The sequence below is a fragment of the Monodelphis domestica genome, chromosome 4 (assembly GCF_027887165.1).
Source record: "Monodelphis domestica isolate mMonDom1 chromosome 4, mMonDom1.pri, whole genome shotgun sequence".
NCBI lineage: Eukaryota > Metazoa > Chordata > Mammalia > Didelphimorphia > Didelphidae > Monodelphis > Monodelphis domestica.
In genome coordinates this window covers 316,133,875-316,157,566 of record NC_077230.1, presented here as the reverse complement: position 1 = coordinate 316,157,566, position 23,692 = coordinate 316,133,875, and the positions used below count along the sequence as shown (strand labels likewise).

The 23,692-nt window shown below is 39.4% G+C and overlaps 1 protein-coding gene across 5 annotated transcripts in view; it reads right to left on the bottom strand.

The window, feature by feature from the left end:
- NEK3 (NIMA related kinase 3) overlaps positions 1–9,192 on the bottom strand; it is a 34,150-nt gene extending 24,958 nt beyond the window's left edge. The window contains exons 1-4 of one of the 5 annotated variants that reach the window (XM_056794814.1): positions 9,172–9,192; positions 4,410–4,585; positions 908–1,001; positions 726–823 (exon numbers count right to left, since the gene is read on the bottom strand). In XM_056794814.1, the coding sequence (XP_056650792.1) occupies positions 726–823; positions 908–1,001; positions 4,410–4,526 (309 nt within the window). In that variant the 5' untranslated portion in view covers positions 4,527–4,585; positions 9,172–9,192. Of the gene's footprint in view, positions 1–725; positions 824–907; positions 1,002–4,409; positions 4,586–6,597; positions 6,990–7,102; positions 7,249–9,171 lie in introns of those variants that run through there. The other 4 variants (XM_007495386.3, XM_007495385.2, XM_007495388.2 and 1 more) reach the window with 4 other exon arrangements.
- Positions 9,193–23,692: the final 14,500 nt, after the last annotated feature.

Below are 23,692 nucleotides of genomic sequence, written 5' to 3'. Positions count from 1 at the left end.
CCATGTAATTGTTAAAAAAAAAAAAGTTAAAAATAATATAAAATAAAAACACAAAACATGTTTTAAGACTGTGTGACATATGCTAGCTGTAATTTTGAAATGATACCAAAGTCTATATCAGGTGTGTCAAATTTATATAAATTCTTTGTTAATATTTTCTGAATGAAAAAATGTGTGGGTGTGTGTATATATATATATATATATATATATGCACATATATAATCAGTCTTTCTAACATGATTTCAAGCTATCCACTAATACCAACTACCTTACTTTTATCATTTCAAATTTTATAAACTTTTCAGAAAAGGAGGCTGCATGAATAGCCAAGCAAACAAGGCATTGGGCATGAAATTGGGAAGACCTGAGTTAAAATCTTGCTTCACACTTTCTTGCTTATGTGAGCCTGGACATGTCTTACTCTCTCACTCTTAGCTTGTTTCCTGAAATGTAAAATGAGAATGTTGGACTAGATGATCTCTAAAGTTCCTTCCAGCTCTAAAACTACAATCCTATGAAAATATGATTAATTTAAATCAATCTAAGCACTTATTAAGCACATTCTATGTGTAAGACACTGGTGCCAGATGTTGGTATACAAAGAATACATATGATACAGGCTATGGCTGCTCTTGGGAAGTTTGCATCTAATCAAAATAAAAACATAGCCTAGAGAGAGGCCAAGTTAAGAGCAAAGGAGACTTTTAAGAAAGTGGATCTCTTACCATATCCTCAGGGAATAATTTTCCTTTTTGATTTTTAATCCTTTGCATGAGATCTCCTTCATCACAATATTCCATCACGATATACAAGTGTCCATCAGCTTGGATAAATTTAAGATTTGTTAATTAGTCCATAAACAACAGGATTCAGAAACTATGTAAGAATTAAATAAATTAGTATTTACCTTCAAATGACTCCTTAAAGGCAACGATATTGGGATGTCTCATTTTAGCCAATAGAATGGCTTCCTTCCTAGAGTTCTTTACATCAGAGAGTGACTGCAAAAAATGATTTTTAAAGTATAATTCTACAAAATACATTCACAAAATATTCAGTAATAATAATTCACAGTCATAAAATACAAGTTAATCTAAGTATTATTATCCCTTTTAACTGATAAGGAAATTGAGGCAGAAGAAAATAAAAATGACACACTATAGTTAGCAAATACCTTTGCTAGGACTGGAAAGTCTCTAAGTTTCAAAGTTAATATTCTTTTCTGCTAGAACATTGCTCATGTAATGCATTTATATTCTTTAACTGGTTTTGAAATGCAGGGCTAATTTAAATCACTTTACACAAATCCACTTATTTTATGTCCTATGAATATAATAAGTGCTTAATGATTTGCATAATAAAATTATAACTCACATGTATATTGTGTTTCATTCTATAAAAAGCCCTTTTCTCACAAGGTAAGTTGTACAAATATTATTATCTCCATTTTACAGGGGAGAGAGTAGGCTCAGATGAAATGATTTGCCCCTAGTCCCCATATCTAGAAAGAGTCGGGACAAGAACTTAAAGGCATCACCTGGAGCTGGAAGACACTACTACAAACACTTCTTTTAGATGAGACCCTGAGGCTCAGGGAGGTCAAGAAAGTTGCAGAAGGTCACTATTAAGGAAGCACATAAGGTGGGATTGGAACCCACACTCTTCCCACTATAAGCATGCTGCCTGATCCTCTGATTCCAAGTTGAGGAGCAGTCTGGGTTAAATCAAATGTTTTCCATCAGACTCACCCATCACATAGTCTGTCTCTAGGGACCTCCCTGTCATAGGCGATCAGTGTTTCCAGAGAAATGTAAAGCAATTTTGAAAAGCTGGAGTATGATGTAATTGGGAAAGGAAATAATAATGATGAAAATAATATCTAGCATTTATATAGCTCTTTACAGTCTGCAAAAAACTTCATATTTATAGGGTATTCCAAATGTCTGAGAACAGTTTTAAAATATAACAACTTAAATCTAGGGCAGCTACGTAGGCCAGTGGATAGAGCACCAGGCCCAGAGGTCAGAGGCCCTGGGTTCAAATCTGACCTCAGAAAATTCCTCCCTGTGTATTTCTGAGCAAGTGCTGATGGCCCAGCCCTTGCCACTCTTTTGTCTTAGAAAAGAAACTGAGATAGAAGGTAAGGATTATTTTTTTAACTTCACTAAAACTTTTGGAATATCTTATATTATCTCATTTAATCCTTACAACAACCCTGGGAGGATAGGTGGTCTAATTATCCCCATTTTACACCTGAAGAAACTGAGGCTCACAAAGGTTAAGTGACTTGCTCATGGACACAAAGCTAGAAAATATCTGAGGCAGAATTTGAATTCAGAGGTCCCCTGACTTCAAGTCGTCTATACACCACTTAGATGTTATAAATATATACTAAACATGTATGTGTATATGCACAGCCCACAAATAAACACATTCTAATAGGCAATATAAATGATTTTAGGATTCCATATAGTGTTTTCCACATTCCTGGTCTCTTCCTTTGATGTGGGTAATACAAAGTCAACTGGACACGCTGGTACTCCACATAGCGACAAAGACATGTGCAGAAACAACATATTTTTTAAATGTTCCAAAAAAAATTTTCCCATAAAGGACTAACATCATCTTGGAACAGAAATGTAAATAAATGCACTCAGACACTTCCCAGCTGTGTGACCCTGGGCAAGTCACTGAACCCTCCTTGCTTAGCCCTTACCACCCTTCTGCCTTGGAACTAATACATGGTATTGATTCAAAGAGAGAAGATAAGGGTTTAAAAAAAAAAAGAATAGACATGTAAAAGCTACAGGTTTAATCTTTCCATTATGAATCCGGTACTGATTGCATTTTGGCTTTTATAACAAAGTTAAGGATAAAAGTAGAAAATCCTTGATAGTAAATAGTCTTCTAAAATCCAATGAAATCTATCATCCAATAAATGTTTTCAATTAACTAGAGTAAAACATCATTATAAAATATTTCCCCTAATTCCTTTCTGCTGCGAGTCAGTCACACAGCCAGGAAGTAGTAGAATCAAGGTTTAGACTTGCACCCTGGGGCTCTCAGGCAAGTGGGACTTTTTACTTGGTCCATATAAAAGGAACTAATGTGTAAAAAGCTTCAAGAGCTTAGATTGGAAAAAGTATATACTTTTTTTTAAAAATTAAGGATTAATCAGCAAACCAGTAAATTTTTTCCTATGTCAAATGAGAATGGTTGGCTAGAATATAGGATATATATAAAAGGAACTAAAGTGTAAAAAGCCTCAAGAGATTAGCTTCCGCTCCTCTTTCAATTCTTCCAGTCAGGCTTTATTTGAAAAGAGGTCTGTGTGAGGTGCCCAGTCCTTGCCTCTATTGGAGAAAGAGTGACATCTTATTTTCCAGATAAAAACAGATTTTTTTAAAAATTAAATTATAAAATTTAAATTTATTTTTATATTTATTATATATTTATAATAAATAAATTAAAATTAAATATTAAATTAAAAAAATTTTAAACCCTTACCTTCTGTCTTGGAGCCAATATGGCTCCAAGGCAGAAGAGTGGTAAGGGCTAGGCAATGAGGGTCAAGTGACTTGCCCAGGGTCACACAGCTGGGAAGTGTCTGAGGCCAGATTTAAACCTAGGACCTCCCGTCTCTAGGCCTGGCTCTCAGTCCACTGAGCTACCCAGCTGCTCCCTAAAAACAGAAGCTTTAAGAAGAGGGAAAGAGACAAAAATGAAGTCAACTGAAGTTAGATTGAATAATTTTAGGACTTCTCAGGGTCAGAGTAATTTTTCTCCATGTCAGATAATAAAACTCTCATTTCTTTATTTTCATAAACCATTCATCTTAAGAACTGGAATTGAACTTTATTTTGGGATTATCTAGTCAATTCCTTTCTATAAAGATAAGAAAGGTAAGGCTTTGTCTTGATTCAGTGGTTTCAGCCTTATCTGACTCTTCATACCCCCCACACTTGGGGTATTCTCAGCAAAGATTCTGGAGAGGTTTGCCACATCCTTCTCCAGCTTATTTTACAGATGAGGAAACTGAGGCAAATAGGATTAAGTGTCTTGCCTATGATCACATAGCTAGTTTCTGAGGCTAGATTTGAATTCGGGTCTTTCTGATGGCCTGATCATTTTTTGTTTGTTTGTTTTCTTCCGCTATGGCTGAAACTTCATTTGGCCACAAGTAGACACAATGAGCAAATCAACAATATCAGTTCTCTTCAATAGTGTAAAGGCTATTATAACCTTCTGCATCCACAAGGATTATGCATTATTTTAAAGAGATGATAAATATCTAGTATTTTTTAACTTTGGCGCTCATCCTGAGTGCTATTATAAATTTGATTCAACTAGGGAATAAGTGTGCTTCCAAATCTGAAGACATACTAAGAGTTAATTTCTTAAACAGTTACCTTGGGAAGCCTTATTTCCTTCATCGCGTACTTTTGGTTACTGCTTTCTTGTTGAACTAAGAGAGCCCTGCCGAAGGAGCCCTCCCCAATCACCTTCAGTACTGTGTAGTCATCCATAATGAAGTTGGCCTTAGGCAAAGTTACATTTCATAAGCTGGTTTCCCAAATCTTTCAGACTAAATTAAAAACAAAAGAATCAGCATTGATTAAATTTATTTTTAAATGAGAAACTATGACCCTTCTTATACTAAAATAAAGCTACCTTGAATTGTTTGAAAGAGAAATGCTACAGAAATTTTAAAAAGAAAAACAAAAAAAATCAAATGTAAATCATTTTTAATGAGGCTTAGTTTGTTGAAATTTTTTATTTTGTGTAGTCTATTTTCTATTAGAGTTTAGGGATATTGCTAAGGACTGGACCTGTGATTCCACTGGCAACCCAATCCAACAAGCATTTATTAAGCACCTGTATGAGATGCCAGGAATATACAAGCTGAAAAGTAGTTCTTGTCCTTAAGGATATTCCAGTCTATTGTGGAGAAAAAGGCCAATGATATGTAGATGATAATTTGAAGAAGGAAAGAGGAAGAACAAGCTGGAGATCAGGAAAGACTTCTCTCAGGAAGTGATATATAAACTAGGGCCAAAGATTCTAACAGGTAGAGAAGAGGAAGAGGGAAGGCAATTCAGCAACTGGTATCCAAAGTCCATAGAAAGGAACAGAGGTAGGAAATAGCACATACAGTTGTTTGGCTAGAATATAGGATATATAAAAAGAACTAATGTGTAAAAAGCTTCAAGAGCTTAGCTTAGAAAAATATATACTTTTTTCAAATTAAGGACTACTCAGCAAACCAACAACATGTTCCTATGTCAAATGAGAATGTTTGGCTAGAATATAGACATATAAAAGGAACTAAAGTGTAAAAAAAACTCAGGAGATTTGCTTGGAAAAAATGCATACTTTTTTTTTTTTAATTAAGGACTAGCGGGGAGCTGAGTAGCTCAGTGGATTGAGAGCCAGGACTAGAGATAGGAGGTCCTGGTTCAAATTTGGCCTCAGACATTGCCCACCATTGCCTAACCCTTACCATTCTTCTGCCTTGGAACCAATACCCAGTATTGATTCCAAGATGGAAGGTAAGGGTTTAAAAAATAAAATTAAGTTAAGGACTAATCGGCAAACCAGTAAAATTTTCATATGTTAAATGAGAATAATTCACTTTTTAAAAAAAAGCTTCCATTCCAAAGGGCTGCATCTTTGATTTAGTAAGGTTTAGGCAACTGAAGGAAAATACATCAAGCTATTTTAAATTCTATTGTTAGGAGTCTCTTATCCTTTTGGTTTTTTTCTTATCCATAAGAATTCTTTTTTTTGGCCATTTATTTTTAGGCAAATTTGTCAGTGAACAATGATCATCATCTATATGACCAGTGACAATTTTTAAAAATTTTATTTGGGTAGTTATCACAGTAAGATGACTAAGTTGTCTAGATTTCCCAGGGTTATGCAGCAATAGATCTAATTCCAGGAAATCATAATAATATTAAATGTCCAGTACTGTCACTTAACTAACCTTTGCCTGGAGGTTTCATATGAATGCTCATAACCCTTAGAATGAGGGTATTGGGACCCCAGAATCTAGATTTGGAAGGGACTTCAAGAGGATGAGTTAAATGAATACCTTGCCCAATGAAGGAAGCCCTGCTACATAATCCCAGGGAGGTTGAATTTTAATATCCCCAATGGGACTCATTAGGTTGTCTTCATTCATCAAATAGTTCCAAATGTATTTATACCGATTGGATAAAAATTTGCTTTCCCGGTAAATTCTCCCAATATTTGCTAATTCTATCCAATGATCATTAGACAGTATAAATGGAGGCACTCTTCTACAAGGCAGTCCTACAGTGTACTGTTTTCTATGATCCACTCTTGCCTCAGTCTTTAAATCTTTCCTCTAATCACTGAATTTTGTTATTTAAAAAATTAAATTTATATTATATTAAAAAATTTATATTATATTATATTAAAAAATTAAAAAAAAAAATCCCCTCTCCCATTCTACTAAATGCTCTGACCCTCCAGGCAAATAGGAAAATGGCCAAGGCAAATAAACACTCACTACCAGCAAAGATGGATAATGAGTCTAGGAAGCAGTAGTGTGCACGAAAAGCGGCACCTTACCTCTCAAAGGGGAGTTATCTAGGTATTTGGGGCGACGACCTGGAACGCTCAAGCCTGCTTAGGCACATTTATGCATTGCTGTTATGCCCTTTGACACATCTCTGTCTGGGGGGCCATCCCCAATTCACTAAGAACGACCCTCTTTAAAAAAACCTGGGGTTTCCCTCAGGCTGTGCAAACGAACTCAGAGTCCGCCGACGTCTAGATGAGAGCATAGGTGCAAAGGGTCAGGAAGGGAGAGGACTCGTCTAGTCTGAGCTAGCTGAGGAAGAGTGAGAGGAGTTGGGCGGGGCGGGGGCTAGACGATTGGAGCGTGGCCTGAGTGGCAGATCTGGTGGGGGAGGGGAGGGGCAAGGAAGGTTGGCTGACTCTGACCTGCCCAGCCCAGCCCAGCCAGGAAGTGCAGGACACGCGCTCCCAGCCCTTTGTTTTCCCTGGGGAGCGCCACGGGTCCTAATGCGCTCCGTTCATCAGTTCAGCTCTCCCTCCCCACTTTTTCGTATACCCTCTTTTATCTGCAATCCTCGAGTTTCCCCAAGGCGCCCCTTGGCTGCGCTCAAGCGGAACCTTTCTGGAGCCGCGGAGACTCTACCCCGTGAGCAGTCCGAGCGGGAAGGCCGGATCATGAGCACCCCGGCGAATAAAGAATACAGGTTACTAGTGCGGCCGGGCATCTGATGAATTGGCTTTTTGGTTCTCGGTTCAAAACCAAATAGATCCACAAGAGCGGGAGGGAAAGACTTCAAAAGTCCGGGCTAGTGTTTTGTTTTTAAAGACATTACTGTATTGCCGCTGAAAAATACCAGTTGCCTTAGTGTTTTGTGTGTTCCTAATAACACCTTATAATTTAGAGTAGCATTGTTATTGAATGTTTTGTTTATTACCAATAAAAAACATAACATAGTAGGACTGTTCATTTACGTGAGTGGCTTAATCATTAAACATTTAGTCCCACTTTTGTGCCAAGCATTGTTATAAGCGCTGGCGGTTCAAAGAAAGTAAAAAAACAGTCTCTAATTTTGAGAAACTCAAAATCTAAAGAGGGATGCAAACAAGCTCTATACAAGATAAATAACACGAAATGAGAGACCAACTGAATGACTTAGCTATTCTCAGCACTACAAAGATCTCAGACAATTTCTGAGGGTTTTTGAGGAAAAATATAATCCACCTCCCGAGAAAGAACAGATGGAGTCTGAGTGCAGATTGAAGGACTTAAATATATATGTGTATATATATTCCCCTTAGGGTTTTTTGTGTGTATTTTCTTTTACAGCATAACTAAATATTTTGCATGAGTACACATGTATATAATCTCTATCAAATTGCTTGCCTTTCTCAATGAAGGGAAAAGGGGTAGGAGGGAGAGAATTGGAACTTTTAAAAAATGTGAAAAAATGTTTTTATATGTAATTTGAAAATAAAAAAAAAGTGACAGAAAATGGACCTCTGTTAGAGGGGATAGCTCTGATGGAGATAATCTCATGTTTTAATGTTATTTCTTCATTCTTAAAAACCAAACTCTCCTGGGCGAAAAATTTTGCAGAACATAGATAAATTCTGCAATGATCTATATCTGCCATGTGCTCGGCAGTAGTCTACATGGCAGTCGGTTCTTATTCCAACATAGAACAAGCAGGCTAACTCAAAAATAGGGTAGAGAATTGAATGGGTGGAACAAATGGATTCCTCCCCACAACTTGCAAGGGTTCTAGGTAAGCACACAACTACATTCAGCATCCTGTAAAAGTAGAAGCAAAGGCAGCCACAGTAGGAATGATCCAAGGCTGCAGTTTGCTAAGGCAAAATCTTTGACAAGATTCAAAAGAACAGAACAAGGTAGAGTTTCACCAGTTTCACTTAATCAAGTTATTTCACTTAATCCAAGTTATTTTTGGCAATTGCTTCTTTCCCTTGCTTAGTGAAGAATTCGTCTCTTTTTTTAATAGCTGGAAAAGGTATATCAGCTACTTCTCTTGTAATCTTTGAATAATGTGATCTTAAATAATTGATTTATTCATAGAATATTTTGTGGGGTATGATACAGACTTAATTTCTACCAAGCTGTTTCCAAGTTTTCCCAAAATATTTTATAAAATAATTTCTTTTCTAAGTAATTTCTATTTTCTGGTTTTTCAAACACCAGATGACCGAATTTGATTGATTCTCCTTGTACAATTGCTGCCATTGACCTCTCTTTTCTTTAACAATGTCAAATGGTTTTGATGATTGCTGCTTTATAATATAACATCCAAAGTACTATTCTCCCTTCTTTCCTCCCTTCATTATAGCCCTTGATATTCTAGATCTTTTATTTTCCACATTAACCTTATTATTTTATCTGTTTCTGAAGTGTTCCTTTGATAATTTCATTGGCATAATGTTAAAACATAAATTAACTTTAGTGGTATTGTCATTTTTATATTAGCATGGCCCAGTCATGAACAGAGATTATTGCTCCAGCTTTTTAAGTTACTTGTTTCTTTAAGCCCTTAGATAGCTGGGGCAAAGAAAAGAGATCAGTCCCTATTACTCACGTGACCAAAATGGAGAAACAGTCTCAGAGGCCCCTACCTTCAGCTTCCTTCGGAGCAAGCTTCTCAGAGCACACACCAACCACACCGACCAACTTCTCAACCACCACCCCCCAGTCTTCAGACCCCCCTATCCTTAAGGAAACCATCTAAGTTCCCTCCCCTCAGTCCTCACATCTACCAATCACCTGTCCATCAATTTCCCTGTGCCAATGGAGGCTCTAGCTTAACCCAGGACCGCCCAGAGGTCTGATTTTGCACATGTCTGTTGTAGGTCATATTTTCAAATAATTAAATCTTTGATCCTTTGCTACAGCCCTTTCTAAATCCTGTTAACCTGAGTAGGGTGGAGATTGGAGTAATTAAATTTTGATCTATGCTGCAGCCCTTACTCAATCCTGTTAGGACTGAATAGGGTGGAGATTGATTCCAAGTATCTCCATTGTATCAATTCTAAAATCAATCATGACTCAAAGAAATTCCTGTTCTATGCTTAAGCATAGGTCAAAGTCCTTTCCATTGTTCAGCAAAAGGTTTCTGTCCTAAAGTAATCTTAAGAAGGGAGAAGAAGGAACCTCCCATGCCAATGGGGTTCACATTTCAATAGTCAAGACCCACTATCAATAGGAAATTTTTCAAGTATGAAATTTCCCAATGGTGAAATTTCCAACATTTATAAGTCTAAGGAATTTTAAGGTTTACAATCCCCCCTGATGATCATGGGGAGACTAGTCTCCCCATTGATCATTTAACATAATCATTTTGTAGTTCTAAATTCACTTCTAACTAAAGATATACACAATATTCAATTTTCTAAGAGAAATTAGAATAGTGAGAGAGGAAATAGAAAAGAAAAGAAAGCAAAACCAATGTTTGCTAGGCGCATTGACAGAAAGCCAAATTAGGGGCAGTCCCTTTTGGCATAAATGTGTATAGTTACAATAAATGTTCAATCAAAAGTTCAGTCCAATCAATCACATCCAAAGTTCATTCTTGATCTTCTTGATGAAGTGTAGGTTTTCGGCATCTTTCTGCAACAGTTCATTCTCTGGATATAAAAGTTTCAAGCTTCTTTCTTGAAGATCTTTTCTCGAACAAAATCAAAATCTTTGAATTTTTTTTTAATAAAAGTAAAATCTTAAACAAAATTCTTGGATTTTTATAAAAATACAATCTCAAACAAAAAAAAATTCAAAAATTCTTAGATTTTAAATTAAAATACAATCCCCCCTGAAGTAAGTATTAAAAAAAAAATATCAAGTTTAGCTCAGAATGCAATGTTCAGTTATGGGGGTGTATGTGTCAATTATCAAAAGAATAGAAAAATAATCAAAAACATAAGAAAAATTCAAAATAGACCTTGTATAGGTCCAGTTTAAAGTAATTTCTATCCCACAAGTATGTAGGACAGAATGCAGTAATATTTCACTTAGCCATTTGTAGCCAAGACTACAGGAAGTTGCCATAATATAAAAAGAAAAGAATTAGAATTCTATTTTGATGGGGAAATGTCATTCCCTTGTCTGATTTTTTCCTCAGGGATATAGGGAGCCAGCATGATAGTCAAGCTTTGTACTTGTTTGAGTACTTCAAAAAGAGTGTAGATACAAGGAAGTCCTACGACTTAAACATAAGTTAAGCGTCGCAACCTGGAGTCTCACTTTAATATTTCTTGTGTGCTCTATTGGCACTATTCAGGTTTAGTCTGTGCTCCTTGTTTTTATCCCTTTTCCTGGAATCAGACACAAACATTAATCACAGTCCTATAATATTTTATCAATAAATGGCAGGTTCCCATAGTTTAAAGTTTTTAGGCATATATTGATATTATAGCAAGAGTATATATTAACTTGTATTACTGCAGGGAAAAATAATATTAGTATTAATTATGTGTACCTTCAGTACAAAAAATGAGAAAAAAAATCAAATATTCTGATCAAAAAATAAAAGAAAAGAAATAAGAAAAAATAAGAAAAAATCAGTAATTCAATATATTCTTGAAAAAAAAACAGCATCCATTTGTCTATGGATTATTATCTCCAATTCTTATGATAAGATAGAGTCACAATTCATATGATAGGATAGAGTCAATCAGTCTCAGCAGAAGATGCTTTCTTCACATGTGAGCAGTGAATCCAAGAGTCTCTTTCTCCAATCTTTATAGATGTTGGAGTAGTTAATAATATTTGGAATGGTCCTTCCCATGAAGGTTGAGTTGCTCCAGTTCGCTTGAAATTCTTGATATAAACTTTATCTCCTGGGTTCAGGTCATGCAGAGAAAAGTCTAATGGTCCAGCTTGTACTGCTGGTTCATTGTTGTTGGTTCATTATCATGCCCACTTTCTAATTTAGTCATCCTATCTATTAAATATCTCATTTTTTTCTTTATTTCCTCTATGTCATCATTATTTTCTTCCTCCTTTTCCTTGTTTCCCTTTAAAACATATATAGCTGTTTTTCGCAATTCTTCAAGGTCCATATCTGACCATCTTGGGCATTGTGTTCTAAAATAATTCTTAATTGCTTTGCAAGAATTGTTTACAAAGATTCTTCTAACTTGTCTTAAACTACTCTCTTTAGTTAAGTCCCAATCTAAGTATCTGTCCCCAAACTCGATAATTCTATCCATAAATCTGGAGGGTGTTTCGTCTTCCTTTTGCTTAATTTTTTCCAGTTCCATCCACTTATCTGTACTGTCTGCACATTCCTTCATGGCCGTGAGGATGGCCTCTCTACAACGGTATAGTTGTAGATAATCCTCAGGATTGTTATAGTCCCATTCGGGATCCTGAGATGGCCAATGTGCTGCATTACGCCCCCGGGTTTTGTTGACATGAGCAATTATTTTATTTTTTTCACGTTCACTTAAAAAAGCCTGTAGTAAGCTCTCAACGTCCTTGTAAGACGGATTATACTGAAAAAATATGTCTCCCATCTTTTTTGTTACTAGAAAAGGATCTTGTTCATATGTGGGGATATTTCGTGTAAATTCATTTATTTCTTGGGGAGTAAACGGTATCCTATGTCTTAAAGTCACCACATCCCCATTCCATCCTATTTCAGGTACTTCTCTTAGAGGAAACAGGCCTCTAGTTGAATTTTGCACCTGTGGGTCAGTTTGACAAGGACAGGTTTCTCTAGAAGGACAAGATCTCCCTTGCATTGGAATTTGGTTTTCTGTAGGAGAAGGAACATGAGAAGCTGGGATTGCAGGGGAAGGGTTTTGGGGATTAAATTCAGACAAGATTTGCACTACACGAGAGAAGCAGTCTGTTAACTGGGCTATAGGGAAGGTGTTTTCCATCTCTATTTCAGGGAAGGAAATTTCCTCATTCAAAGGTTCAGAAACAGGTCTGTTTCTGGTAGAGTGGTTGTTTGCCAATTGATCCTGTAAGAAACTTTTTAGATCTTCTAATTGGGCTTGCATTTTATCCTCAATTTTTTTTTATTTTAGCATCTCTAAATATAGTATTGAGGAGTACAAAAATGACAGTACCTATTAATATAAAAATTTGGAGGTATCCTGCATTTCTCAATGCCCCTAATTCTTCAGCTGCCATATAATTGTCAAAGAATGTAGTACTCATTTTTATATATATATTTTGTAATTTCACAAAACACGTGGGGAGCAGGGCAAAGCAACAAACTTTCCACAGGTTTTTTTTTTTCTAATCCAGGAAGTTGTTCCTTAAGGGAAAGGATATTTAGAAACAGCTCTTCCAGCCAGGACTTTAGAGTCCTGTTGCTGAGATTTAAAACAGCTGTTTTCTGTCTATCAGAGTCACACCGCTGGGAAGTATCCGAGGTCCGATTTGAACCCAGGACCTTCTGTCTCTAGGGCTGGCTCTCAATCCGCTGAGCTACCCAGCTGTCCCTTAAGATTAAAGGGAAGAAAAAGAAAAAAAAACTGCTGATTCCAATTTAACTTAAGGAGAAAAGAGAAAAGAGAAAAAGTTTTTTATACTCACGTGTTCTAGCAGCTGTGTCTTTAAGCCAAGTTTTTTGTTAAAAAAAAAGAGGGACTAAGGGGTGAGACTGTATAGTAAAAAAGCAAGGAATTTCAGAAGTTTTATTGAGAGGATTCTTTAGACTCCCGTGTGGTCAGCCACAATGTGACAAGGAAATCACTTTTAAAAGACTGATATATATTGAAATTGGATATATAGCAGTATTTCATGTTTATGTAGATTTGATCCTCATATAGTTTATGTATCTTACAGTTATTTAAAATGGCATATACCTTTCCATTATTGTATCTGAGACTTAAATAATACTCAGAAATACTGATTTTTGAGGATTTTATTTTATATCCTACAACTTTGTTGATAGTATCTTTGCAAGTAACTTTGCTTTTTCCCATGATTTTCTAAGTAAACCACCACATTGTCAACAAAAAGGGACAGTTTTATCTCTATCTAAATTTACATTTTATTTATTTCACCTTATTCCAATTGCTAGCATTTCTAGAATAATTTCACATAATAGTGAGTTTCTTTGCTTTTACTTTTATTGGGAACGCATCTAGCGCATCTCCTTTGCACATTTGGCTTTAGTTGCATATATATATATACATATATATATATATATATGTATATATATATTTTAAATACTATTTATTAAAAATCGACAGAGCAAAAAGAAAAAATTTAAAACTCCAGTCACCTAGCTCCACACTGCTCCCCCAGAGCCCGCAAGCAGAAAGAGATCAAGCCCAATGTATAGTTGCATATACTTTTAATTCTATTTTTGAAAGGTCCTTTATACCCATGGTAGCAAACTTATGACTCATGTGCCAGAGGAAGACACTCAGGACTCTCTCTGTGAGCATATGTGTTGTTATACCAGTACAGAATTCAACAGAGTTTGTCACTAGAAAGCCAGGACTATGGGCCAGGTTGCTCCCCTGCCCCTCTCAACATGCAGGTTTTGGGTTGCAGTTTGGGCACTCAGTCTCTAAAAGGTTCGCTATCACTGCTCCATACTAGTATGTAAAGCTTCCTCAGAGGGGAGAGAAGCTTTAAGGTAGGAAGATAGAGACAGGATAGAAGTTTTAGATACCACGAGGGGGATGACGGAGTCAAATTAGAGATATGAGGTGGCAGGAATGAGTCTTTATTAATTTTCCATGAGCCACAGCTAAGCTCTGATCAAAGGACCCTTCTGAAGGCTTTTACCAGTCCAGATATCCACATTTAATACCATACAGGTCAGAGAGATGATAGAGAAAGATTAAAGATGGAGCCTGGCCCAGAGCCAGGCTCCAGCAAGGACAGCCATCAGCTAGCCTGAAAGAGAGAGAGAGAGAGGCGGAGCTTGCTGGACTATATATAATCTTTGATATGCAAATATACACAGTACATAGGAATGATTATCATTGGTTAATGACAAGGTATAGGTGTGGTTTTTCTTAACCAGGTGAGCACAAAGAATCCTGTGTTCCCGCCTAACCTTGGGGAAGCTGGGGTCAAGGGTCAGAGGCTTTCCCAGCCATGTGCAATATTGAGCATGCTCTAGACTGGGCATGCTCTCTTCTAAGGCAATCTGTACATACCAACTGTTCCCCTTGCCCATAGCTAGGGGTGGACTGCTACAGTATGGCTCTGTATCCACAGGGTATATACATTGCAAGACTATCATGGATGATTGAAACCAGATAGAAGCAAATGCCTACTAACTCCCAAATAGAACTCTTTGATTCTTCCCTCAGTATGATGCTCCATGGCTCATGGATATAATTTTTGCTCAATACTTAGTGTATGTGTGTATGTCTTTCTGTCAGTCTGCCTGTCTCTCAGAATAGCCTCTGGCTCCACCCCTGTGCTTCCCTTCCTAGCAGGAATTCCCTAAATTATTCTTCCCAAGTAAAAGCCAAATTTCTCCATTCCCTTTCCAATTCTTTATGTGCTTTTTCTTAAAATATTTCCTTTATTCTCCTTTTGTTCTATTCTAGATTTTTATTCTCAAATTCATGGTCCTTATACTTGTTATTACTTCATTTTCCTGTATTTCTCATGGAATTGAAGCTTCTAAGGTACCTATTTTGTGTTCACTCTCAGAAGTACTGACCTCTCTAAATACTAAATTCCTGAATATTATACCCAAAGTCTTATTGTAGAATCTCTCTCCTCCATAGTAATGTTCTTTAGTAGTACCCACTCCTACCACTAAATTATGATTTCCAACTTTCTTGCTTCTTTTTCCACCCCTCTCTTTGCAAACTCACCTATTCTCCTGTAGGCTTTCTTCTGAATCACAGGAGCTTTTCCCCTTCTGATTAGAGTACAACACACATATTCCTCTATCATCTTCCTCTTTTTTTCCCCTTTATGAGTCCTTCCATCCAGCAATTTCATCTCAAAAAACAAACTGATGCAACTATAGATGGGGTATTCCTAGGCTTAGTCCATGATTCTTCAGGTCTGTTCCTCCACCATAACTGCTTTTAATTAAGTGATACCTTCATCTTTTTCTGTGCTCTTAGAAATGTCTTAATGGACTGTTATTTTGTTGTTCATGTTAACCCTATTGTCTCTACCTCTTTCTTTTTTTTTTTGAGTAATTTGTTATATATTTTCCTTGGTAGCTGCATGTGTTACCTTTCTTGAATTTCTTCTGTTCTCTGAGGTGTTTGCAAGGCAAATAATCTGCTCACACTTGGTAATCTTTGTAGTAGTAGTCTCTCTGTGTCCGAGAATGACAATTGTCTTTGTGCGTTTTCATCTATGGTGTACCCTCATAAGGCTTTGAAGTCCAAAGGCTGAGGCTCAGAGTTTGTGGCACATGGGGAATGGAACACCAGTTGTTACGGGAGGTGCGGTTGTGGCCTGGTGTCGGCGTTCACGCGCAGCAGCAAGACGTCGACGTCGCTCATCTTGGTGGTGGCATGATTAATGTGGGTTTGCCAGCTGCTTCTGTCAGAGGCAGCGAGTTCTAGTTGCTTTGGTGTAATGCCAGGCCACTTCAAGTTTGATTTTAGCTGATCCTTGAATCTTTCCTTTGGTCGGCCTTGTTTCCTGAGTCCAGCTAACAGTTCACCATAGAATACCTGTCTTGGTATTCACTGTGGGTCCATGTGGATGACGTGTCCAGACCATCGTAGCTGGGTTTGGAGGACCATGACTTCGATGCTGGTGGAGTTGGCTCTGTCGAGGACTTCCTGATTGGTGATTCGGTCCTGCTATTGGATCCTCATGATTGACCGGAGGGAGTGTTGGTGGAATTGCTCCAGCTGTTTCATGTGCTTCCAGTGTCCATGTCTCAAAACCTTATAGGAGTGAGCTGAGGACCACTGCGTTGTACACTTTGAGCTTCGTTGCAGTGCTTACACCGCTGTGTTGGAGGACTTTGGAGCGCAGCCACCCAAGTGCCTGGCTGGCCTTTTGGATCCTGGCATTGATCTCGTGGTCTAGGGACCCGTCGTTGGCGATGGTGCTGCCCAGGTACTTGAAAGTGTTGACGTTAGAAAGCTGCGTGCCATCGATTGTAATGCACGGCTGGTTCGTTGGCCTCCCTGGTGCGAGTTGGAACAACACCTCTGTTTTGCTGAGGCTGATAGTCAGGCCAAACAGTTTTGTTGTGGTAGAGAACCTGTCCACAATGGTTTGAAGATGATTTTCTTGGTGGGCCATGAGAGCAGTCATCTGCGAAGAGAGCTTCCAGGATGAGTCTCTCTGTTGTCTTTGTTTTTGCAGTCAGGTGGCGAAGGTCGAATAGTGAGCCATCCAGTCGGTATTTGATGTAGACGCCCAGATTTAGATCCATCACAGCATGTCGTAATACTTGGGTGAAGCATAGGTTGAATAGTACCAGAGCGAGGACACAGCCTTGTTTCACACCATTGGAGATGTTGAAGCGATCGGAAGTCTCTCCACCAGATAGGACTTCCCCTGTCATGTCGACATGAAAGAGCTGGATCAGTTTGATGAATTTTGCTGGGCAGCCGAGCTTGCTAAGGATCACCCACAATGCGTCCCTGTTCACTGTGTTGAACGCCTTTGTCAGGTCTATGAAGACAATGTAGAGACTCAGGTTCTGCTCAAGGCATTTTTCCTGCATTTGCCTCACCGTGAAGACCATGTCGATGGTGCTGTGATCTGGTCGGAAGCCGCATTGTGATTCAGGCAGGTTCTGCTCTGAAACAGATGACAGGAGCCTGTTGAGTAGAACACGGGCGAGGATCTTTCCAGCAGTGGAGAGTAGTGAGATGCCTCTGTAGTTGTCACAGGCTGCTCGTGCTCCTTTGTTGTTGTATAGGGCTACGATGGAGGCATCTCTGAGTTCTGGGGGCATGTCTTCCTCTTCCCATATGCTGGTCAGCACTATGTGGAATGCCTGAAGTGCCTTTCCCTTTAAGGCCTTGTACACCTCAGTTGGTATCCCATCTTTACCGGGTGCCTTGCCCGCACTCATTTGTTTAATGGCTTTTTGGACATCCTCTATTGAAGGAGGGATGTCAAGATGTTTAATGGTGCGGTTTTGGAGGATCTGGTCAAGGGTGCTTTGGTCGACTGAAGAAGGTCGGTTGAGAAGCTGACTAAAGTGTTCTTTCCACCTGTTGCTGATGCCTTTTTTATCTTTTATGAGAGTGTCACCGTTAGAGGATAGCAAGGGAGTGGTGGTGGGTTTTAATGGCCCATAGACAGTCTTGAGGGCCCTGAAAAATTGTTTGTAGTTTTCCGTATCAGCAAAGAGCTGGATTTCTTCTGCCTTTTTTCCCCCACCATCGGTCTTGCATCTTCCTGATCTCACATTGCGCCATGGCTTGGAGAGACTTGAATCTGTCCTTTTTAGGAGCAGAGTTTGGGTTATTTTGCCACTCCATAAAGGCTTGTTCTTTTTGCTCAATAGGTCTTCAATAGCAGTGTTGTTCTCGTCGAACCAGTCCTAGTGGTTGCGTTGTTTGGGGTCTAGGACTACCTTTGATGTTTCCTTCACTACGTCTCTGAACTGGTTCCATTTCTTGGTTGAGCTTCCAGTGAGTGGTCCCTTGGCAGACAGCTTGTTGTCCAGGCAGGAATGTTTGCAAATAAGATGGATCTCTAAGACAACTCACGTTGTAAAATGTGCGAACTGTCTGGGCGCGTTCTGGATGGCGAGGCACAATGCACATTTGAAGAGTCACTCTAATCAATTGGTGGTCTGTCCAGCATTCAGCTCCTCTCATGGCTCTGGTGATCTGTACAGCCTGGATGTCTCGCCGGCATACAATGATGTAGTCAATGAGATGCCACTGTTTTGATCGTGGGTGCATCCATGTTGTTTTATATTTGTTCGCCATTCTGAACATATTGTTTGTGATGGTGAGTTTGAACTCTGAGCATTTGCTGAGTAGCAGTAGGCCGTTGTTGTTCATTTTGCCCACGCCGTGTTTGCCGAGCACTCCTTTACATCTTTCATGGTCCTGGCCAAGGTGGGCATTGAAGACTCCCAGTATTATCAGCTTGTCATTTGTGGGCATTGAGTACAAGACGGCACTCAGGTCAAAGTAGAACTGCTCGATGGTCTCCTCTGTGCTGGTCAGTGTTGGGGCATATGCACTGATGATTGTGGCATACCGGTCTTTGCTGAGAGGCAAACGGATCTTCATGAGCCTCTCGCTGATGCCCACAGGCAAGTCTGGCAGCTGTTTGAGCAAACTGGTCTTGATGGCCAGGCCAACACCATGGATTCTGCCTTCATTTGAGGCTCTACCTTTCCAGAAGAAGGTGTATCCAGTGGTGGGTTCACTGAGTGATCCCTCTTCTGGTAAGCGTGTTTTGCTTAAGGCTGCGATGTCGATGTTATATCGTGCCAGTTCTTTACCCATTAGAGCTGTTCTTCTCTCAGGTCTTGGGGTATTCTATCAAGTAATGTTCTGATGTTCCATGCTCCTAGTAGGAGTTTCTTTGTATTTTGTTTCCTTTGATTTCGACCGCTTAAAGGGATGACCCGCCAGCCGCAGTGTGCTGACCGGGTGTTTGTAGGGCAGGCAATGTTTGGGACACCTTTTCTAGTCCCCTCCCTTGATTAGGGTGAGCAGTGCTGTCCTAGAGAGGACTGCTCAGTCGCCCAGGATGCTGCCAAACGTCCCTGCTGCCCTACAGGCCCAAGCTACCACTGGTCCATGGGCCGCCTACGTGCAGGATCGTGACTACAACTGCCAGTGGTCACCTCCACCTGTTGCGTCGCCACTCCCCCATTGCCGCAGGTCTTGAAGAGGGTGGACGGGGTTAGATAGGTGAGTGTGCACAAGACATTTGTGCGTGAAGGAGATTTAAGTGGAAGAGTCGATGCACAGAGACAGTCCCACTCTCTCGGCGTTGGAAGCCTGGGTCCAGTGGCACGAAAAGTCGTTACACCTGGAGACTTCCTCAGCTGCATTGGATGGCCGTGTTGTCCTTTGTGCTCCAACACGCCCTGAGCACTCCACAGTGCTTTGCTGTATCACCATCTCAGCCGTTGAACCTTCTTATTGGTTTCTTCCGCCTATTCCGCCAAAACAGTCTTCACATACTGGGTGAGCAAAGCCCTGGTTCACGGCGGGTTGATGACCCGATGGCTACCCTCACAAGGTTTGGCCAGCCTGTCGAAGCCATTGCCCGGGGTGTGGCGACTGCCACATGTTAGCAGCTACTGGGAGCCACAAGTGAGAGCTGGGTGTCAGGTGGGGGTCAGAGGCTGGAGAGCTGCCCTAGGAGGGCACAACAAGCCCTCCATACCAGAGATACTACCCCTCCCTGAACACCCCATAATCTTTGTAGGAATGCTTTAAATGCCTCTTTTTAAAATGACCTTGCCCCCATTCCCCCCTCTCCCCCACTATAAAACTTAGCTTTCCAAAGATGCCTCATTGTGAGTTGTATCTTCAGCTCCTTTTGTCTTTGGAATACATTATTCCAACCCCTCTAATGGCTTTTGGTGGATACAAAATAAACTTGTATTCTTCAAATTTCCTATCCTTTATATCTGAAAGTCTTTGCAGTTCATAACTATAATTCTTCCAATGTTTTAGAGCTTATAAATAAAAGGTTGACACCACAACCACTCTCTCCAGCCTCCCCTCAAAAAAAAAATCAATCTGTACATCATTTTTCAAATTCACTTTGCTTTCAGTGTTCAGAAGTTCTAGATAATTTTCTTGTATTGTAATGTTCAGGTTTTCCCCCTTTTTGTGTTTTGGGAGATTTATAATCCTTAAGTTGCCTCTATGTGTCCTGTCTTCAAGATTAATGTTGGTTTGTTGTTGTTTTTTGTATAGTATGACCTTTTATGGAACCCCTAAATTTACCTTTGTACCTTGGGAATTTGCCTTCAAGAACTCCCAGACTGACCCTTGTCTTAATAACAAACCTTATAAGTACAACGATCTCAGCCTACGTAGAATTAGTAGATATAAACAAATCTTAAGAACCCCTCTTTCCTAGAAGTGTCTCCCATTGTATCTAGGCTTCTCCCACATATGGCTGGAATCCTTCCCTTGTCTCCATGTAAGCCAATCAATTGTCCTTCCTTTCCTTTATTCAGGAAGTGTACATAAGATCCCAAGTTTTTCAGTTTATTGGGAAAATCCTTTTTGAGGTGCATTTTCCCAGAGAAGGGTTCCTTGATCCTAGAGCTCTGTGTGGTATTTTGTGCATGACTTTGTGTGGTAGCCTCTAGAGCATTGTCTCCCTTGTCGTGATTAAAGACTTGTTCTAAAAGTATTTTGGTGGTTCTGTTTTACAAGGATGACAATAGAAATGTTTTCTTTGAATATTATTGCTCTAACTTTTTTTCCAGATTGACCTTCATTTCTGTGTACTTTTATTCTGAGTTGTCCTTTTTTTCATTTCTTTAATGAGATTATTCCACCGTGGATTCTATATAGTCAATTATTTCTACTGTGTAGGCCACAAATTCTTTCATGATTCTTATTTCTCTCTGGAACTATTTAACAATATCCTGCTTTGGTTACATGTTTTTAGAATTCATGTCTTCTTCCTGATTCTTTCACATTTAATGGTAAAGACCCTGAGACATAGAAATTGAATTTCTGCCTCCTTGTGAGTTTCCCAGCACCAGTCTGCCTCAATTAACTTTGGGGACAGAGAAGGCCTTCAAGTGTATGTCAATCCACTTTCCTTTTAAGCCTCTGATAAAATTCTTCCCTTATCCTGTGTTCTAACCCCATTACAGAATTCCCTTTTTTCCTTAATTTTCCTGCTAAGAACCTCTGCAGCCTAGCATATCACCATCATAGGCAGAGCAAGTTTCCTCTTTCCTGTACCTCCACTGCTGATGTACAGAGCAATGACAGAAGCTCACAGAACTGAATTCTGTTCCTTGTTGCCTCAGAATGCCACATAGCAGTGGCAGGAAGCAATGGCAAACAAATTTCTGAGTGAATCCTAAAGCAGTCTTGTGGGTCAGATTGTGCCTCCTTTTCAGAGCATGAAGTCTCATGGGGGAGAGGGAAGTGAGAAAAGGAATGATTAGCCTTCCTTTTGTAATATAACTATAATATGAGGTCAAGGAGAGATTGGAGTCTTCCCTCCCTACTGGGTCTGAACCAGAGTGAGGTAAAGATGGAATAGAGTCAAGTAGAGAGAGGATGGATTGTCTTCCCTCTCAGCTCTCTCTGACAAACTCCACTGGTTGCCTTTCAAGACCTTAACTTCTGTTCCCTTAGAGACCTTGGCTAAACAGGCTTGATAGTTAGTTTCTCTCTCCCTGGGGAGAGAGATGTCACTTCCCTCCCCCCAACTTCAAGTATCTCTGTAGATGTGATGGGAGTCGGTCACTTGTTCTTATTAAAAATGTTTTATTCTAAGGGAATAAGGCAAGGGATAAGGTAGATGAGTTTAGGAATGAGGCAGAAGGGAAGAGAATAACTAGAATAACTGAAACCCCTTCTCCCAAGTCTGGCTTTGATCTGCCCCCCTGGGGTCAGTTAGTGAAGAAGTCCTGGCTCTAACTGCTGTTAGATTTAAAATGGTTGAGGTCTTAAACTGTAGTGATTAAAATAGTGGAAGATATAAATTGTGATAGATATGAGAGAGGGTGAGTAAATTTGACCGCAGAAATATGTTTCACTACAGTGTCTTGGTTTTTAAATCAAATATAAGGTGGTTGCCAGGGAAATATTCCCAATTATTCAATTACCCAAGTCAACTGGGTTTATAGAGATTTTAATTAATACAAATGTGGAATTAAAGAAAGAGAGAAAGAGAGAAAAAGGAAATAAGTATGAAGGGCCTTAAGCCAACATGGCCTAGACCTGAGTCTTAAGAGAGAGAGATCAGTCAGTCTTTTAACACTCACCACAAGGTCTGTCTAAGCAAGGATTCTAGTGACACCAGGCCAGCTCCATCTCAGCTGACTTCACCAGAGAGAGTTCCAAAGGGCCTCTCTCTAGAGCCTCCAGAGGGACAGAGTCCCCTCAGAGGAGTTCCAGCAAGATCTCCTTAGAGATTGTCCTCCAAGAGCTTCCCTTCTCCAGAGCCTCTCTCAAGATATTCTTCCTCATTAGAGATCCTTCAAAAGGATCTCTTCTCAAGAGATTCTGCTTTTTCTTATATAGGGGTTTTTCTCCTATATCACCTCCCCTAAGTCCTTACATCTACCAATCATTGTAGACATTTTCCAAAGGACTGCCCATCTGAATTCTTGCTAAGTCGACAAATCTCCTCAGTAAGTCTGAACCAGTGAAAACACAGCTGAGTCAACTAATCTCATTAAGAGAAAACTTGCCCCGACCCTTTTAGGTACCTAGCATCTCATTGTATCAATTCTAAAAAACAGGCATGGCTCAAAGAACTCCTTGCCTTATAAGCATGGGTCCAAGTACTTTCTTTGTTTAGCAAGGAGTTTTCTCCCCTAAAGCAGTCTTAAGTACGGGTGGAGTAGAGGTCCTCCCATAGCAAGGAGTTTTCTCATCAAAATGGGGAATGTTCCCAGTCCAATGGGGAAATTTTTAACATTCACAAGTCTGAGAAATTTCAAGGTTTACACTGCCTTGGCAACTGTAGCCAGTCCAGGACTTTAGGGGATCTGGAGGAAATCTTCCTCCTAGTGAACAGCTTCCAGTTGAAGTCCTATTCACTTTATTGTCTTCTTGGGGTATTGGGTCAGGCTTTCACAGGAGGAGATGAGTGCTGGTTCAGAGATCTACCTTCCTGGTAGCTTCTGAGAGAGAAGAATCTTTCCAACTTTTCAGTTCAGCTCACTTCCTCTCCTTTCCCAGAATTCTCTCTCCTTCTTGCCCCTTTCCCGCTCCTGCAGAATTTCTCCAGCTTGCCAGATCTGCTTCTCTCTTCATATCTTACAATTCTTTTCTTATATCCATTAGGTCATTAGATTGTTACCTTATTAGAGTTCTTGGGATTTTAGATTGTGGAGAGAGCTCTAACTGCTTTACCTCTTGTGCATAATTCAAAGATTTATGAGGATTGAAGAAAATATCTAGTCCATTTTATCTTGTTAGTCATATGATCACATGAGCTGGACATCTGGTCAGTAGTGCCATATGCAGAAGAACTAATAAAAATAAGTCCGAGAAAAGGCTATCACATTTAGCAATTAAGAGGTCACTGGTGGCCTTTGAG